At 46.7% G+C, this 15,789-nt stretch overlaps 1 protein-coding gene across 4 annotated transcripts in view; it reads left to right on the forward strand.

Annotated features, from left to right (window-relative positions):
• The window catches only part of NECAB1 (N-terminal EF-hand calcium binding protein 1), a 771,241-nt gene that overhangs the window by 657,517 nt on the left and 97,935 nt on the right, over positions 1–15,789 (forward strand). For all 4 annotated transcript variants that reach the window (XR_010177908.1, XM_063924081.1, XM_063924080.1 and 1 more), the window contains 2 exons: positions 6,468–6,580; positions 9,541–9,617. Coding sequence is in view for 3 of the 4 variants with exons in the window: in XM_063924081.1 (XP_063780151.1) it covers positions 6,468–6,580; positions 9,541–9,617 (190 nt within the window). In the remaining variant the exon portion in view is untranslated. The remainder of the gene's footprint in view (positions 1–6,467; positions 6,581–9,540; positions 9,618–15,789) is intronic.

Raw genomic sequence — 15,789 nt, forward strand, 5'->3', positions numbered from 1 at the left:
GACACTCCTCCGTTTCTCCAGCCACTCCCGCGTTTTTTCCGGAAACGGTAGCGTTTTTTCCCACACGCCCATAAAACGGCCTGTTTCCGCCCAGTAACACCCATTTCCTGTCAATCACACTACGATCGCCTGAGCGAAGAAAAAGCGGTGAGTAAAAATCCAAACTTCATAGCAAATTTACTTGGCGCAGTCGCAGTGCGGACATTGCGCATGCGCACTAAGCGGAAAAACGCTGCGATGCGAAGAAATTTTCCGAGCGAACGACTCGGAATGACCTCCAAAGTATTTAATAAGAATATTTCATTCATTCAGATCTAGGATGTGTTATTTTAGTGTTCCCTTTATTTTTTTGAGCAGTGTGTGTGTATGTATATATATATATATATATATATATTTATTTATTTATTTATTTATTTATACACATATTGTTTGTACTGTTTGGTGCACTTTACCATAGTATGCTTTGTTCATGTGCATCTATAAGCCCTGTGTCCACGCAGTTTAAACCTAGCTGCAAGTTTAAAAATAGAATTTATATATATATATATATATATATATATATATATATATATATACACATACACACACATACATACATACATACATACATACATACATACATACATACATACATACAGAGAACAGTGTAGGCGGCACTCAGAAATAAATTCAGAATACAGCAGGTACAGTATGCAACAATGTTTCAAAGTATTTCATCCACTTTATGATTATGATTGGCAATCAGCTCCCGCAAAGTGCGGTCGGTCTTGCCAACATAATTAAGTCCGCATGGGCATGAAATTAAACAAATAAATTATAAATTTAGTGGTGCAGGTCACCCTATGTTGGATCACATATTGTCTGCAACTGTAGGACACCCCATTAAATTTACATACAATATCAGCACCGATAGTGTTAATTATTTGGATGTACTTGTGCAGCTTGTTAATTGTCATTTGGAGACAGAATTATACCACAAGCCGACTGATAGAAATACATTACTGCACTCGGAAAGCTTCCATCCCAAACCTTTCAAATTTGGCCTTCCGTACTCGCAATTTTTGTGAGCAGTACGAATATGTAGTGATACTGCCACAGTCAGCAAACATATTGCTATAGTGATTACAAAGATTAGACAAAGGGGCTAGAACTTGAACAAATTACTCCAGGCTAAAACTAAAGGGCCCCATACACTAGAACGATAATGCCCGATTTCAGCCCAATTCGGGCATTCGGGCTGATATATTGGGTGAAATCGGGCATTTTGTTGTGCTTTACATCAGATCCCATGCGCGTTCCCGTGAGCATCGGATCGGATCACCCTAGATCCGACATATCACGAGTGCTGCACTCGTGATATGTCGGATCCCGCAGGAATGGCTGGGATAGTAAAAGATACAACGTATGCAAATGGACAGCATACAATGTATCTATTGCTATTTTTTAACTTGCAGCTCTGTTAAAACTGCGTGGATCACAGGGCTTATTATTGATGCATGTGAACAAAGCACACCAAACATTCCAACTACCAACAATATATATTTTATTTTTTTAAACTGCGTGGACCATATTCGAGCCTACAGCGTCACATATCATGCCTCATGATCTTTGTGAACTGTCATGTAACAAATGCTATATTATATTTTGTTTCTACGGGATGCAGTGAATATGCAAGCTGTTGGAATCCCGGCACCCGAAATACTGACACCGGAATCCGAACACCCTTTGGAATCCCGACGTCGGAACTCCAAAAGGGGCAGGAGACCAACGACGGAATGCCGTCAGCTGGCATCCCAACCGTTATACCAAGCGGCGGGTTAGGTTTAGGTGACACCCAGGGGGTTAGGGTTAGGCTGGGGGGGGTTAGGGTTAGCATCCCTAGGGGAGGTTAGGGTCAGGCTGGCTGCGGGGGAGACAGGGTTAGGTTTAGCAGAGGGGCTGGGAGGTTAGGTTTAGGCACTTCCGAGGCTATGGTACCAAAGGGTTAAGGGTAGGGGAGAGGGGGAAATGCCCTCTACTCACCCTCGTCAGCATTTTGACTATCTGATCCCGGGAATTGGTAACTATATATATATATATATATATATACACTGCTTAAAGTGGTCCTAGAGAGGTGGTGGAACTCACCCCTCTCCCCACGGCACCCATGTAATAAAGGTATTGTGTGCGCCGTAGGCATGGGGGCGTGGTAACTCAGAAGGGGGCGTGTCTTTCAGTGTAGTTTACCACACCGTATATGCCTTATACACATTATACACCATCAGTGGCGTAAGTTCGCCCCAGTCGCCCGGAGGCATGATAAATGTTGGTGACCCCCCTACATACTGTATACACACACACCCTTCATACAGTATGTAGATATACGGCACTCATGTTGGACAGTAGTAGCGTGCTCAGGTGCCTTTCCCAATAGTAATATAGACACACATACAAAGTGGACGGCACTCCAAGTCAGTCATTACAATAAAACAGACACCAGTATACCTTTATAGCACACCAACAGTACTCCCTCACCCACCAGCGTGTCACAGTGTACTGTAGATGCTTTGGCGCAGTGGTGTGCCAATATACAGTATATATATATATATATATATATATAAACACACAAATGCCTCTTTCACTTAAACACACACACAAACGCCACTTTCACTTAAACACACACACACCTCTCACTTACACTCACAACTCTTACTTACACACGCCTCCATAGCTTAAACACACACCTCCTTTGCTTAAACACACACACTCCTCACTTACACACACGCCTCTCACTTACACACACGCCTCTCACTTACACACACACACACCTCTCACTTACACGCATGCCTCTCACTTACACACACGCCTCTCACTTACACAAACGCCTCTCACTTACACATTCTTCCCTCACTTAAACTCACACACACACGCCTCCTTCATTTAAACTCACACACACACACACACACACACACACACACACATGCTTCCTTCACTTAAACACACAAACATGCCTCTCTCACTTACACACACATACACACACACACAAATGCCTCTTTCACTTAAACACACATATGCCTCTCTCACACATACACACACACGTCTCCCTTTCACGCACACACGCCTCTTTCACTTAAAAACACACACACACAAACAAAAACAAACACATGCTTCCTTCACTTACACACACACACACACACACACACACACACACGCCTCCCTTAAACATGCACACATAAAACACAGTGCTGCCAACATTAAATACCCCCCCCCAGCACCCCTCCCCTTTCCCACTACAAACCCCCCCCCCCCCCCCCCCCCCAACAGTGCAGCTTGAGGCAGGTGCTGCCAGTGCCTACCTGCTGCTATCAGCCCAACGGAGAAACAGAGAACTTCACTCGGCCAGCTCATCTGGAAGGGCCTGGCAGGAGCTGCGTTCTGGAGCTCCCCCTAGCTGTAGCCACAGCCAGCTCTCTGTATATACTAGGAGGCAGCTTCCGTGTCACTGAAGCTCCTCGCAGCGAACGATCTTCAGGGTCAGGCAGCTGGAGACAGTGGAGGAGAAGTGCCCTCTTGAGGTCAGGAGCCCGGCGGCAGCCAACTCCACTGCCTCCCAGAGTTCCGCCCCTGTGCACCATAATAGTAGGATCCCTTACTGGTGCCCTTTTCACATTATACCACACAGAATGAGCCGAAAGTCACATTATAGCACACGGTATGAGCAGAAATTCACATTATAGCACACAGTATGAGCCTAAATTCACATTATAGCAAACAGTATGAGCCGAAATTCACATTATAGCACACGGTATGAGTCTAAATTCACATTATAGAGTGACAGAGGGACAGGGAGAGTGACAGCAGGGACATGGAAAGTGACAGCAGGGACAGGGAGAGTGACAGAGAGAGGGACAGCAAGGTTATACAGAAGGGACTAGGGAGAGAGAAAGGCAGCAGGGTAAGATTACCTGTTTAGCAGTGGCGGTGGTCTGCGGTGCGGTGGATGAGGAGGCTGGTGGTAGGCGTGGGGTGGAGGAGGCTGTGAGCCTTGGAGATACCGATGAGGAGGAGACTGTGGGCATGCAGAGGTCTGAGGGTGGCAAAGGAGGCTGAGGTCGGCTGCAGCAGATCTTGGACCAGGCTGGCTTTATTATCTCCCAGTGGTAATGTCCCTGCAGTAATGCCCCCAGTAGTTTGCCCCCTTGTAGTTTAGCCCCTGTAGTTATGCCCCCTTATAGTTTAGCCCCCAGTAGAAATGCAAAACCCAAAGGCGCTGTCACAGCTGGCAGTGAGGGATTGTCAGTCCCAATATCAGAAACCACAGTAGTAATGCCCCCAGTAGTTAAGCCCCTATAGTTATGCCCCAAGTAGTAATGCCCCCTGTAGTTTAGCCCCCTTGTAGTAATACCCCCAAGTAGTAATGCCCCTGTAGTTATGCCCCCCAGTAGTAATGCCCCTGTAGTTATGCCCCCAGTAGCTTGCCCCCTTGTAGGTTGCCCTCAGTAGTAAAGCCCCCCAGTAGTAATGCCCCCCAGCAGATAGTCCAAGTAGACAGCCGCTACACATATGAATAAAGAAAGCCACACCATACTCACCGTGCCCCGCTCCGGCGTCCGACCGCTGCAGTCCTGTTGGCGCTTGCTCCTCGGCACTGTGGGAGAGACGTCATGACGTCTCTCCCATAGCGCACACTGACACAGCCGGAAGCCAGGGCTCAGTAGTGAGCTCCTGCCTCCGGCTGACGCTGTGGAGAGGGTGCCGGGCGCCCCGCTGGTAAAACAATCTCAGTGGGCGCCCGGGAATTTCCCTGCAGCGCCGGGCTAACATCGCGTTCTGCCCCGCTCCGGCTCACTTTAACCCCTGTATGTATATATATATATATATATATATATATATATATATATATATGTATGTATATGTGTGTATATATATATATATGTATATGTGTGTATATATATATATATATATATATATAAACATTTTTCATTTGCAGCTCCGTTATACCTGCATGGATCACGGGGATTGTTATTAATGCACGTGAACAAAGCACACCAAACAGTACAACTACAAACAATTATACATTTTCTTTTTGTTTTTTAACTTGCAGCTCCATTAAAACTGCATGGATCACAGGGCATCTAAATTATGCACCTTAACATACAGCAGTGTGCCCCTATATAGAGCACAGCTACTTGTAAGTCTGGATAAAGCACAATACAGCAGAGTATAGCGCAGCACATAGCAGTGTGCCCCTGTATACACAGTCCCTATGCTGCACAGCCACTAATGAGTCAGTTAGCAGCACAATACAGCAGAGTATAGTGCAACACACAGCAGCGTGCAGCGTGCCCCCTATATACACAGTCCCTATACTGCACAGCAACTAATGAGTCTGGACACAGCACAATACAGCAGAGTATAGCGCAACACACAGCAGCGTGCCCCCTATATACACAGTCCCTATACTGTACAGCCACTAATGAGTCTGGACACAGCACAATACAGCAGAGTATAGCGCAACACACAGCAGCGTGCAGCATGCCCCCTATATACACAGTCCCTATACTGCACAGCCACTGAGTCTGGACACAGCACAATACAGCAGAGTATAGTGCAGCATACAGCAGCGTGCCCCCAATAACAGAATCACTTGTGAGTCTGTACACAGCACACAGCCAATAGAGCAGAGTCAGCGCAGCATACAATAGCATGCATTTCTGTGGCGCCTTACATAGAATCCAACTCCCGCGAGAATCCGACACCGGGAGGATGACGTTCAGCCTTGACATGGGATCCGAGACTGACAGGAACACCTGAGCCAAGGCTCGGGTGGACTCGGATGCCTGGTGTTCAGATCATCTCTAATTTGTACCCCACCCCTCTGGGTGCACCTGACCAGAGATGGTGCCCTTCACATGCCTTATATAAACTACCAAACTGTTATAAACATTATTTTATGAGTTGTGTGTCTAAGAGACAAATACTGTATTGCAAATCTTAAGCCATTGTAGATCTATCAGCAAATTGAATATCAATCATTTATACATATCCATTTGCATTCTCTAAATGAATCTGCTTCATTTTGCTGCTCTACCCAAATTCAGTTGCTACCTGCGTGTAATAATAAGATGCAGCTTCTCTCACTGAGGGGTCTATTAATAGGAGAATAATACATTATATTATGCACATATGTTATCTATAGCAAATGTGCTCTGCTGAACAGAAGGAGGCATGGCATATGGAAATTAATTATAGTAAAGGCAACACTAATACTTTACTATACATTTCATAATAGCTACTATTATAATATAATCTCTCATTACACATTTAACTCTTCAGTATAGCTGTTATGCTTGGTATAGATGCTTGATATGCTGTATAGATTTGTAAATATGTTAGCATCCGTACACATATGTTTTATTAATTAAATATATATCTTGCATTCTCACTCAGAGTTGCAATAATTGTGCGTGTTATGTGTTTCCTTACAGACAAGGCCCAGCGAAGCCTAATGTGCTTTCAATCCCATGGTCGGGGAAGCGATCAAACCGGCGACTTCAGAGAAATAATAGCTTTTCACCAAACAGCCCGCAGTTTAACCTTGGTATGTTTTCATTTATTTAGTTTTGTTTTTCATATACAGTATAACTGTTTTTTGTTTGTGTGTTTGTTTGTTTGTTTGTTTGTTTGTTTGTTTGTTTTACTACTTTAGATTCTATTAATTCATTTTATAGTGTATTATAATTATATATTAGTTCATAAGATATTTCTTATGTAAATATATAAAATATATATATATATTATATATTATATTATATAAATAAATACCTCTCTGTACAGTACACATAACATCACATCTTTTATGGTACTTTTTCACTCTCCATATTTTGACTTTCCAAGCGATGATGCATCTGGCCCTGTATGTATTAAAATATTGTACAGGCTAGCGAAGTAGAGACTAACAGAGTAGACCAGTGAGTGGTACAAGTACAATGTGCAAAGGAAATGAGTCTAGCCACTGTAATCAGAGTACAGATGTGTCCTCATACACCTACATAGAAACATAGAATTTGACGGCAGATAAGAACCACTTGGCCCATCTAGTCTGCCCCTTTGTTTTATCCTTTAGGTAATCTCAACCCTTTTTGAACCTTAATTCTTTGTAAGGATATTCATATGCCTATCCCAAGCATGTTTAAATTGCCCTACAGTCTTAGCCTCTACCACCTCTGATGGGAGGTGCCCCACCTAGCCTCAATACACCACATGGCGTGGGATGCCCAATGCCAGTGAGCTGCTCCGAGAGGTGTCTTTTTACTTTAAATTCTGAATCTTATTTTGAGTGAGTGTGGAGTTGCGCAGGAGTTGGAGCACCGAGAGGCGCTGTTTGACGTGACTGAAGTCACCTTTTATGAGGACACATCTGTAGTTTGTTGTAGTGGTGGAACATTTGCTATCAGAAGACCGGTGAGAATGGAATGCAAAAACAATGCGGGAAATAATGAGTGCGTGTATGAAAGTCTTTGTAGTCATTTCTGTGAGAATATATGTATTCTAGAAATGTCACTTATGTAGCCCATACACTTGTGCGATATCGCATACAATCCTTCGATTTCGACCGCATCTGTGAGATTAATCGAAGGATTGTATGCACATTTTAGGTACCATGCGAAGCGAGGCGCGGGCACGCCGGTCAGATGTCGCGTTGCAAAATATTAAGTGCTGCACTTAATATTTATCGCATCGCATCGCAGTGCGTTTGCATGTGTTTTTACAAACACATAATATATCGCACTGCGATGTGCGATGGGCACCCAGAGGCCGCTCCCATTAGGCGGTGACGTGCCCATCACGTGATTACCATGCCATCTATCGTATGATCGCATGGTAATCATATTGGAAGTTCAGGTGCGATTTCATTGGGCGTTGCGGCGCATCGCACAAGTGTATGGGCACCATTAGATGTATGTCACAGGATTTGGACACAGACCAGCGGTGGGATGTAATGCCGCCCAAGTACGGTGGCCGTGCGGGATGTCGGCCGAACTCTGACATTTTTTTAAAGGAGCAATCACTTACAAGGCATAGTTTTGCCCCTTTAAAAAAACAACCGAGTTCGGCCGGCATCCCGCTCGGCCGCCGTACTTGGGCGGCATTACATCCCGCTGAAGATGTGAACTGGCAGAGGAAAATTCTGTCAAAATTCTAACTGGAAACTAAATATACCATTAGTTTCTAAATATCAAATTTATGTAACCCTTAACCCAGAGGTTCCCAAACTTTGTGCCGTGGCTCCCTGGGGTGCCTCGGGACACTTGCAGGGGTGCCCTGGGTTGGTGGTCCAGGACCAATTCAAATTATTCATGGTCAATATAATAGGCAAAACCAGTGCTGGTGGCTGCCAGTCATAAAATATGTGGCCAAACAGAAGCAAATCTTGTCCCTCACCACACAACTGACCCTAAGGATGACATATAAATGCGATCTACTTAATGTAATATTTCTTTCTAAATTTCTCAATAATAAATTTTTGGCCTAGGGGTGCCGTGAAAAAAAATCTGATATTCTAGGGCGCCATGATTCAAAAAAGTTTGGAAACCACTGCCTTTACCTGTAAAAAATGATGGAGTTTTCAAACATCAATGGTTTTCCATTGCAAGTGAAAGTAAGTAAAACAGATAATTGATAAGTGCCACCAACAGCGCCCCCTACCCTGCAGCGCTATGTGCGGTGCCACCTCCACACGGGTTCAGTATGATTTACCGACGGACACAATACTGATGGTCATAATCCCGACAGCTGTTGGCCTACAGTCAAAATACCGACATTCATTATGCCAACATGATCAAAATGCCAACATCGTCGGAACACTGACATCTGAAATGCCGACATGTCAAAATACTGACTGACATGAGTTTTTCTGTTTTTTTTTGTTAGTGTTGACATAGGTGGACATCTAAATGTACCGCGTTCCCTCACATGGCGAGCGCGGGCGGAGTACCTTGCTGCGCTTGGCACACTATTATATTCCCCCTCCAGGTGTACTGGGATGGTAAAGTATGAACAAGTCTGTTTTGGGGCAATAAAATCCTTAAAAACACATGTCGGCATTTCAAATGTTGGTATTCTGACTAGGTCGGCATTTTGAACATGTCAGCATAATGAATGTCAGTATTTTGACTGTGTTGGTCAGTGGCTGTGGGGATTATGACCGTCGGTATTGTGTCCGTCGGTAAATCAACTGCTACCCCTCCGCACATATCTAGTTACGGCCCTGAAAAAATAATACAGCAAAGTGATGTTTTCTTCTTGTTATTTACTATCGTTGCATGGATTCAGGAATAGAAATTTTAGGAAAAATCCTCCATGCAACATGCACAGGACAATAACATGTGGCAATCACCTGCCATGTGTAATGGGTTACTGCACAGTGCTGCACTGTATGTCTGTCATTAGCCGCAAGTGTGCAGAAAACAGGCCTAGGCATTTCTGCCTTTTCAAGAATTAAAAATAAAAATACAAAAACACATTTTCCAACGTTATATTGATTTCTTCTTCCCGTAGGCTTGTTAGAGGAAGACAACCAGTGGATGACCCAGATAAACAGACTTCAGAAACTGATTGACAGACTGGAGAAGAAGGTATTGTGATTATAACACTGGTGTTTTATTATTCTCCCAAATGTATCTTTTAGTTAAAAAGCAACAAAACAATTCAGGCTCCCCTACTGTTACTAAGAACTGCTTGTAAAATGATGGAGTCTTGTGTTTAAAGGCTGTAATCTATTTAGATTGTGAGGCTCTGACACGCAGTACATTTGTTTAGCTACAGTACAATGCGTTGTTCTGTATGTTGTGTTATATTCGCCTATGTTTATCCTTAAGTATAATGGAAATACAGCGTGCATTGTTTGGCCTCCGAGAGGTTCTGCTATAGAAACAATAACACAATGACTGAGTGCATGCTTATATGAAATACTGTTTTGTAGCTTTAACAAAAGGCAGACACATTTTCTGAAAGAAATTATTGTCAATTTTAATAATAACATCAGAAAAACAACCAGGAGACACAGAAGACTATGGGGTAAATTTACTAAGGTGGGAGTTTTTTAGTACTGGTGATGTTGCCCATAGCAACCAATCAGATTCTACTTAACATTTATCAAGCTGCTTCTAGAAGATAATAGTTCTAAAAAAACTCCCACCTTAGTAAATTTACCCCTATGTTGCTCTATGTCACACTTATGGTACAGCCAGACTCATGGATTTCTGCTTGCAGACCCATAGGGTTACGTGCAAAGATCCACGTGTCCAGGACAAGTCAGGCTGCCAAAGAGGGCGAGTTCAGTGGCCTATTGCAAATGCGGCGTCATATTTTCAATGAAAATAAGGCATAAAAAACCCATGCAGCAATTATGCCACATAAGAAATATATGCAACTGTGAACTTAGCGGGAGATTTAGTAAGGCTTGGAGAGAGATAAAGTACCAGCCAATCAGCTCAGAACCGTCATTTTTCAAACACAGCCTGTAACATGGCAGTTATGAGCTGATTGGTAAGTACTTTATCTCTCTCCTCTTTATCTCCCGGCAAGCTTTGATAAATATACCATAATGGGTATGACTCATAGAATAGAATGGGTTTTATTGGTAAATGCATTTGCTTTTATTCTAATTATTGTTAAAACCCAAGTGGGTTACTATTTTAAAATCAGTGAGTATAGGGCCTTATTCAGAGATGGACACAGCCGCTGCGTTCACATGCAGTGACCGTGTCCATAGGGAATGCGCACGTGCACTGACCATAGTGCTCATGCGTGACCTTTCACCATGCCCAGATGGATACAATCGTATGGTTATTGACAGGCGACAGGCGTCCTGGAATGGCGGCCTGGCATTAGGGGGCAGGAGATTGGGGCTGGCCAATGAATTCACCTGTGTTTCCTGAAATAGGAAACATGGTGGCGAGAGCCCTGCCTACGCATCCAGGCAATTCGATGCGATCACAACTGATTTGCGATTGCATAGCGGGGCGGCTCCACACATGCTGGGCGGCCTTGACCTGTGCTGGGCGGCCCCCAGCATGTGAGTAGCCCCCAAATCTTTACTTTCACCATTGCTTTGGCAGCTCATTCAATTAGCAGTGAAGGACTAGATTAAGGGAGGGGTGACAGGTAGATTAAGGGAGGGGTGACAGGGGCGGCAGTCCCAGGGCCCCCACACAATGCGTTGTTGAATTGGAGGAGTCTACATATGGAGGCTCAGCAGTAGGAACTCCTCTGTGCACAGGCAGTCCCGCTGGTTTGTGCAGGGAAATCCTGCGAGGCAGTGTCTGTTTGCTCCGACATGGTGTGTGTGTGTGTGTGTGTGTGTGTGTGTGTGTGTGTGTGTGTGTGTGTGTGTGTGTGTGTGTGTGTGTGTTTTTTTTGTTGGGAGGGAGGCCTTGGGGTGTATTCAATAACTGTCGGATCCATTCTGACATGCATTTGTCAGAATGGATCCGACTAGGGCTATTCAATGCTCGGCCAAATCCAACTGTCGGATTTGAGCCAAATCCGACGGTCGGATTTGGCCGTACCCAGGGTGTTGTTCTGCCGCTGCTGTCGAGTGTGCTGACAGCGGTGGCGGGGGTAGCTGGACAGCGGCGGGAGCTGGACGGCGGCGTGGGGAGCTGCCAGCGTCTGCGGAGAGTGATGTCTGCGGCGGGTTGGGGAGGCGCTGCAGGGAGAGAGGTGCCTGGCCGGGGGACGGCCAGGCAAGGTACCGCTCATCCCAGTAGCCCACCGCACCGCTCCCTGTCTCCTCACCTCAATCCAACTTGTTTTCAAATCGGATTGAGTTTGTCGGAAAGGGAGCCAAAACCTGTCGGTTTTGGCCCCATTTCCGACAGAAGCACGCAGATCGGCGGTTATTCCGCCAATCCACGTGTGTTCTGAATTCCCGACTTGTTGGGAAAAAAATGAATTTTTTTAATAGGTTAGAATCCCTTCCGACCAAAATCTGTTGGAAACTGCCGTCTTTCCGACAAGACGGCAGCTTCCGACAGTTATTGAATACACCCCTTTGCCAGCAATAGTGGGGTGCCCTATAACTGCCCTGGGCCACCACCTGCCTTAATCTGGCCCTGTAGCAGATGCAACTTGCCCCTGATTGGAAATTATGCAGTTGTCGGAATGGATCCGACAACCCCTATTCAATGGACGGCCAAATCCGACTGTCGGATCTGGCCGTACACAGGGTCCTGTCAGGCCGCTGCTGATAGCGGCTGCAGATGCGCTGACAGCAGCGGCCAGGGAACCAGAGATCGGTGGCCGTGAGCGGGGAGGGGCTGGCTGTGGGGGACATGTGTGGAGCGGCAGGGGGAGGCGCTGCAGGAAGAGAGGTGCTGTGGGGACGGCCAGGCACCTCTCTCCCTGCAGCGCCACCCCCCGCCACCGCAGACATGTCCCCTGCTGCCAGCTTCCCCTGCTGGCCGTCGAACTCAGCTCCCCAGCCACCTGCAGCACCGCTCCCCTCCTCACCTCAATCCAACTTGTTTTCAAGTCGGATTGAGTTTGTTGGAAAGGGGGCCAAAACCTGTCGGATTTGGCCCCATTTCCGACAGAAGCACGTGGATTAGCGTCTATTCCGCCGATCCACGTGTTTTCCTATTTCTGCTGCGGGGTACACTGGGGTCCACAGGGAACTACATTGGGGTGTAGAGTAGGATCTTGATCCGAGGCACCAACAGGCTAAAAGCTTTGACTGTTCCCAGAATGCATAGCGCTGCCTCCTCTATAATCCCGCCTCCGTGCACAGGAGCTCAGTTTTGTAGGTGGTGCCATGCAGTGCAGGCATACAACAGGGCAGCTGCTCCAACAGCCCTGAGAAGAACCTACGGATAAGCGTGTGGAGGGTTGTTTAAAGGCGATTTACACCCTAGCGGGTGCTGCCCATCGGCCCACCATTGCAGCGACATGGGCTGCAGAGTCGATTGAAGCGTGGGCTCAGGAGTTGGAAGCTGAGATGTCTTACAACTCTTCTGATCATGCTAGACAATGCTTAACGTATATTGTCACAGCTTCTCGTTACATTAAAGAGGCGGCTTCTGATGCCGGTATTCTGGCGACCAAGGCTTCTACTACGTCCATACTGGCTCGCCGGATTCTATTGTTGCGGTCCTGGTCCGTGGATCTGGACTCTAAGAAAATCCTGGAGGTACTCACTTTTAAGGGAGACATCCTTTTTGGAGAAGACTTCAACAGGATAGTGGCTGACTTAGCTTCTGCTAAAACAGCTTGTCTACCTAGTACTGCTCCTTCGGTACCGAAGGCTAAGAGTACTTCCTTTCGCTCCTTTCGTCCTTCAGGGAAAGTAAAGGGTCAGGCGTACCCGAAACAGGCTCACACTTCCAAACTCAATAAGCTCAAACCCAAACGGGCCTGGGCTGCCTGCTTCCAAGACTGACAAGCCTGCTGCATGATGGGGCGGGCCTCCCTCTGGGGGATCCCAGGGTGGGGGGCCGACTTCTAGAGTATACCCAGGAATGGTTGAAGACCACTTCCGATGCCTGGGGCGGGAAGTCGTCACTCGAGGTTACGCCGTATCCTTCAAAAATTGCCCCCCTCATCGATTTTGCCTGACAGACATCCCTTCGGATCAGGTGAAGGCAAAAACTCTTCATTCGGTGGTACAGTCCGTCCTGGACACAGGAGTGGTAGTACAGGTGCCTCTGGCTCAGAGAGGCAAGGGGTACTATTCACTGCTGTTCCTAGTCCCGAAACCGAATGGGTCCTCCCGGCCCATTCTCAACCTCAAGTCCTCGAACAAATTTGTGAGGGTCTACAAGTTTCGTATGGAAACTCTTCGCTCTATTGTTCTGGCCTTGGAACCTAGGGATTATATGGTCTCCCTGGACATACAGGATGCCTATTTGCATATTCCTATTGCAGTGTCGCATCAGCAATACCTGAGGTTTGCGGTTGGCAACCTCCATTACCAATTTTGGGCGATACCTTTTGGTTTGACCACGGCTCTGCGAGTCTTCACCAAGGTCATAGCGGTAATGACGGCTGAACTCCACCATCAAGGGGTCAGGATCCTACTGTACCTGGACGACTTGTTGATCCTGGCAAATTCCCCATAAATTCTCCTACGCCATCTGGAAGAAATCTTCCCTGGTCCCTGCTCAAAGCATGGTGCACCTGGGGGCGTTGTTGGACACTTACAACCAGCGGTTGTTCTTGTCTCAGGAGAAAGTCCTGAAGCTTCAGGACAGGATTCGATGCTTCCTATTTCGTCCGCAAGTGTCGATACATTCGGCAATGCAAGTGCTAGGTCTCATGGTGTCTGCTTTCGACATGGTGGAGTACGCTCAATTCCATTCCTGCCCTCTGCAGAAGCTGATTCTTGCCAAGTGGGATGGCCTGCCTCACCGGATCAGGTCTCAAATGATCTCCTTGCCTCCGGAGGTCCGTCTGTCACTGAGCTGGTGGCTTCAGGACCAACGATTGAGCAGGGGTCGTCCCTTCTGGATCTCCAACTGGGTCCTTCTGACGACGGATGCCAGTCTGAGAGGTTGGGGCGCGGTCTTGGAGCAACACTCCCTTCAAGGTCAGTGGACCAAGGAGGAGTCTCTCCTCCCGATAAACATTCTGGAATTGTGGGCGGTGTTCAACTCGTTGAACTTGGCCCAGCATTTAATACAGAACAGACCTGTTCAAGTACAGTCGTACAATGCCACCATGGTGGCATACATCAATCATCAAGGCGGCACTCGAAGCCGCATGGCAATGAGGGAAGTATCACGGATTCTTCAGTGGGCGGGACGCCATCTGCCAGCCATATCAGCAGTATTCATTCCGGGGGTCCTAAACTGGGAAGCGGACTTTCTCAGTCATCAGGACGTACACGCCGGAGAGTGCAGCCTCCATCCAGAAGCGTTTCAACTCCTTGTGGACAGGTGGGGCCTTCCAGATGTGGACCTGATGGCGTCTCGACACAATCACAAGGTTCCGGTCTTCGGAGCAAGGACAATAATAGTATCATAGTATCATAGTATCTAAGGTTGAAAAAAGACAATTGTCCATCGGGTTCAACCTATTTGACAAGGGATCCTCAAGCAGCGTTCGTGGACACACTGGCAATTCCATGGAACTTTCAGCTGCCATACGTGATCCCTCCGGTGTCACTCCTGCCCAGAGTAATAAGGAAGTACAAGCAAGTAGGAGGACTCCTACTTCTGATCGCTCCCGCTTGGCCCAGACGGCATTGGTTTTCAGACCTTCAGGGTCTCTCGATAGAGCGTCCCCTTCTACTTCCACAGTGCCAAAATCTTCTCGTTCAGGGTCCCTGTGTATATCAGGATTTAACCCGGTTGGCTTTGACGGCGTGGCTCTTGAAGCTTCCGTCTTGAGGGCGAAAGGATTTTCTGAGGCGGTCATTCAAACCATGTTGAAGGTCCGGAAGCCGGCTTCTGCTCGGATTTACCATAGGGTCTGGAATTCTTACTTTGCTTGGTGCGCATCTAACAATCATGACGCTTACAAGTTTAGTACGGCCAAACTTTTGGCCTTTCTACAACAGGGCCTGAACTTGGGCCTTCGTTTGGCCTCCATCAAGGTTCATATTTCTGCCTTGTCGGTTTGGTTCCAGAGAAAAATTGCGTCTTTACCTGATGTGCATATGTTCACTCAGGGTGTGTTGCGGATTCAACCACCCTATGTCCCGCCTGTGGCCCCTTGGGACTTGTCGGTGGTTTTGGAGGCGTTGCAAGGGTCTCCGTTTGAGCCTCTTGAATCTGCAGACCTTAAGTGGCTTTCTCTTAAGGTATTGTT

Source organism: Pseudophryne corroboree, chromosome 5 (assembly GCF_028390025.1).
Source record: "Pseudophryne corroboree isolate aPseCor3 chromosome 5, aPseCor3.hap2, whole genome shotgun sequence".
Taxonomy (NCBI): domain Eukaryota; kingdom Metazoa; phylum Chordata; class Amphibia; order Anura; family Myobatrachidae; genus Pseudophryne; species Pseudophryne corroboree.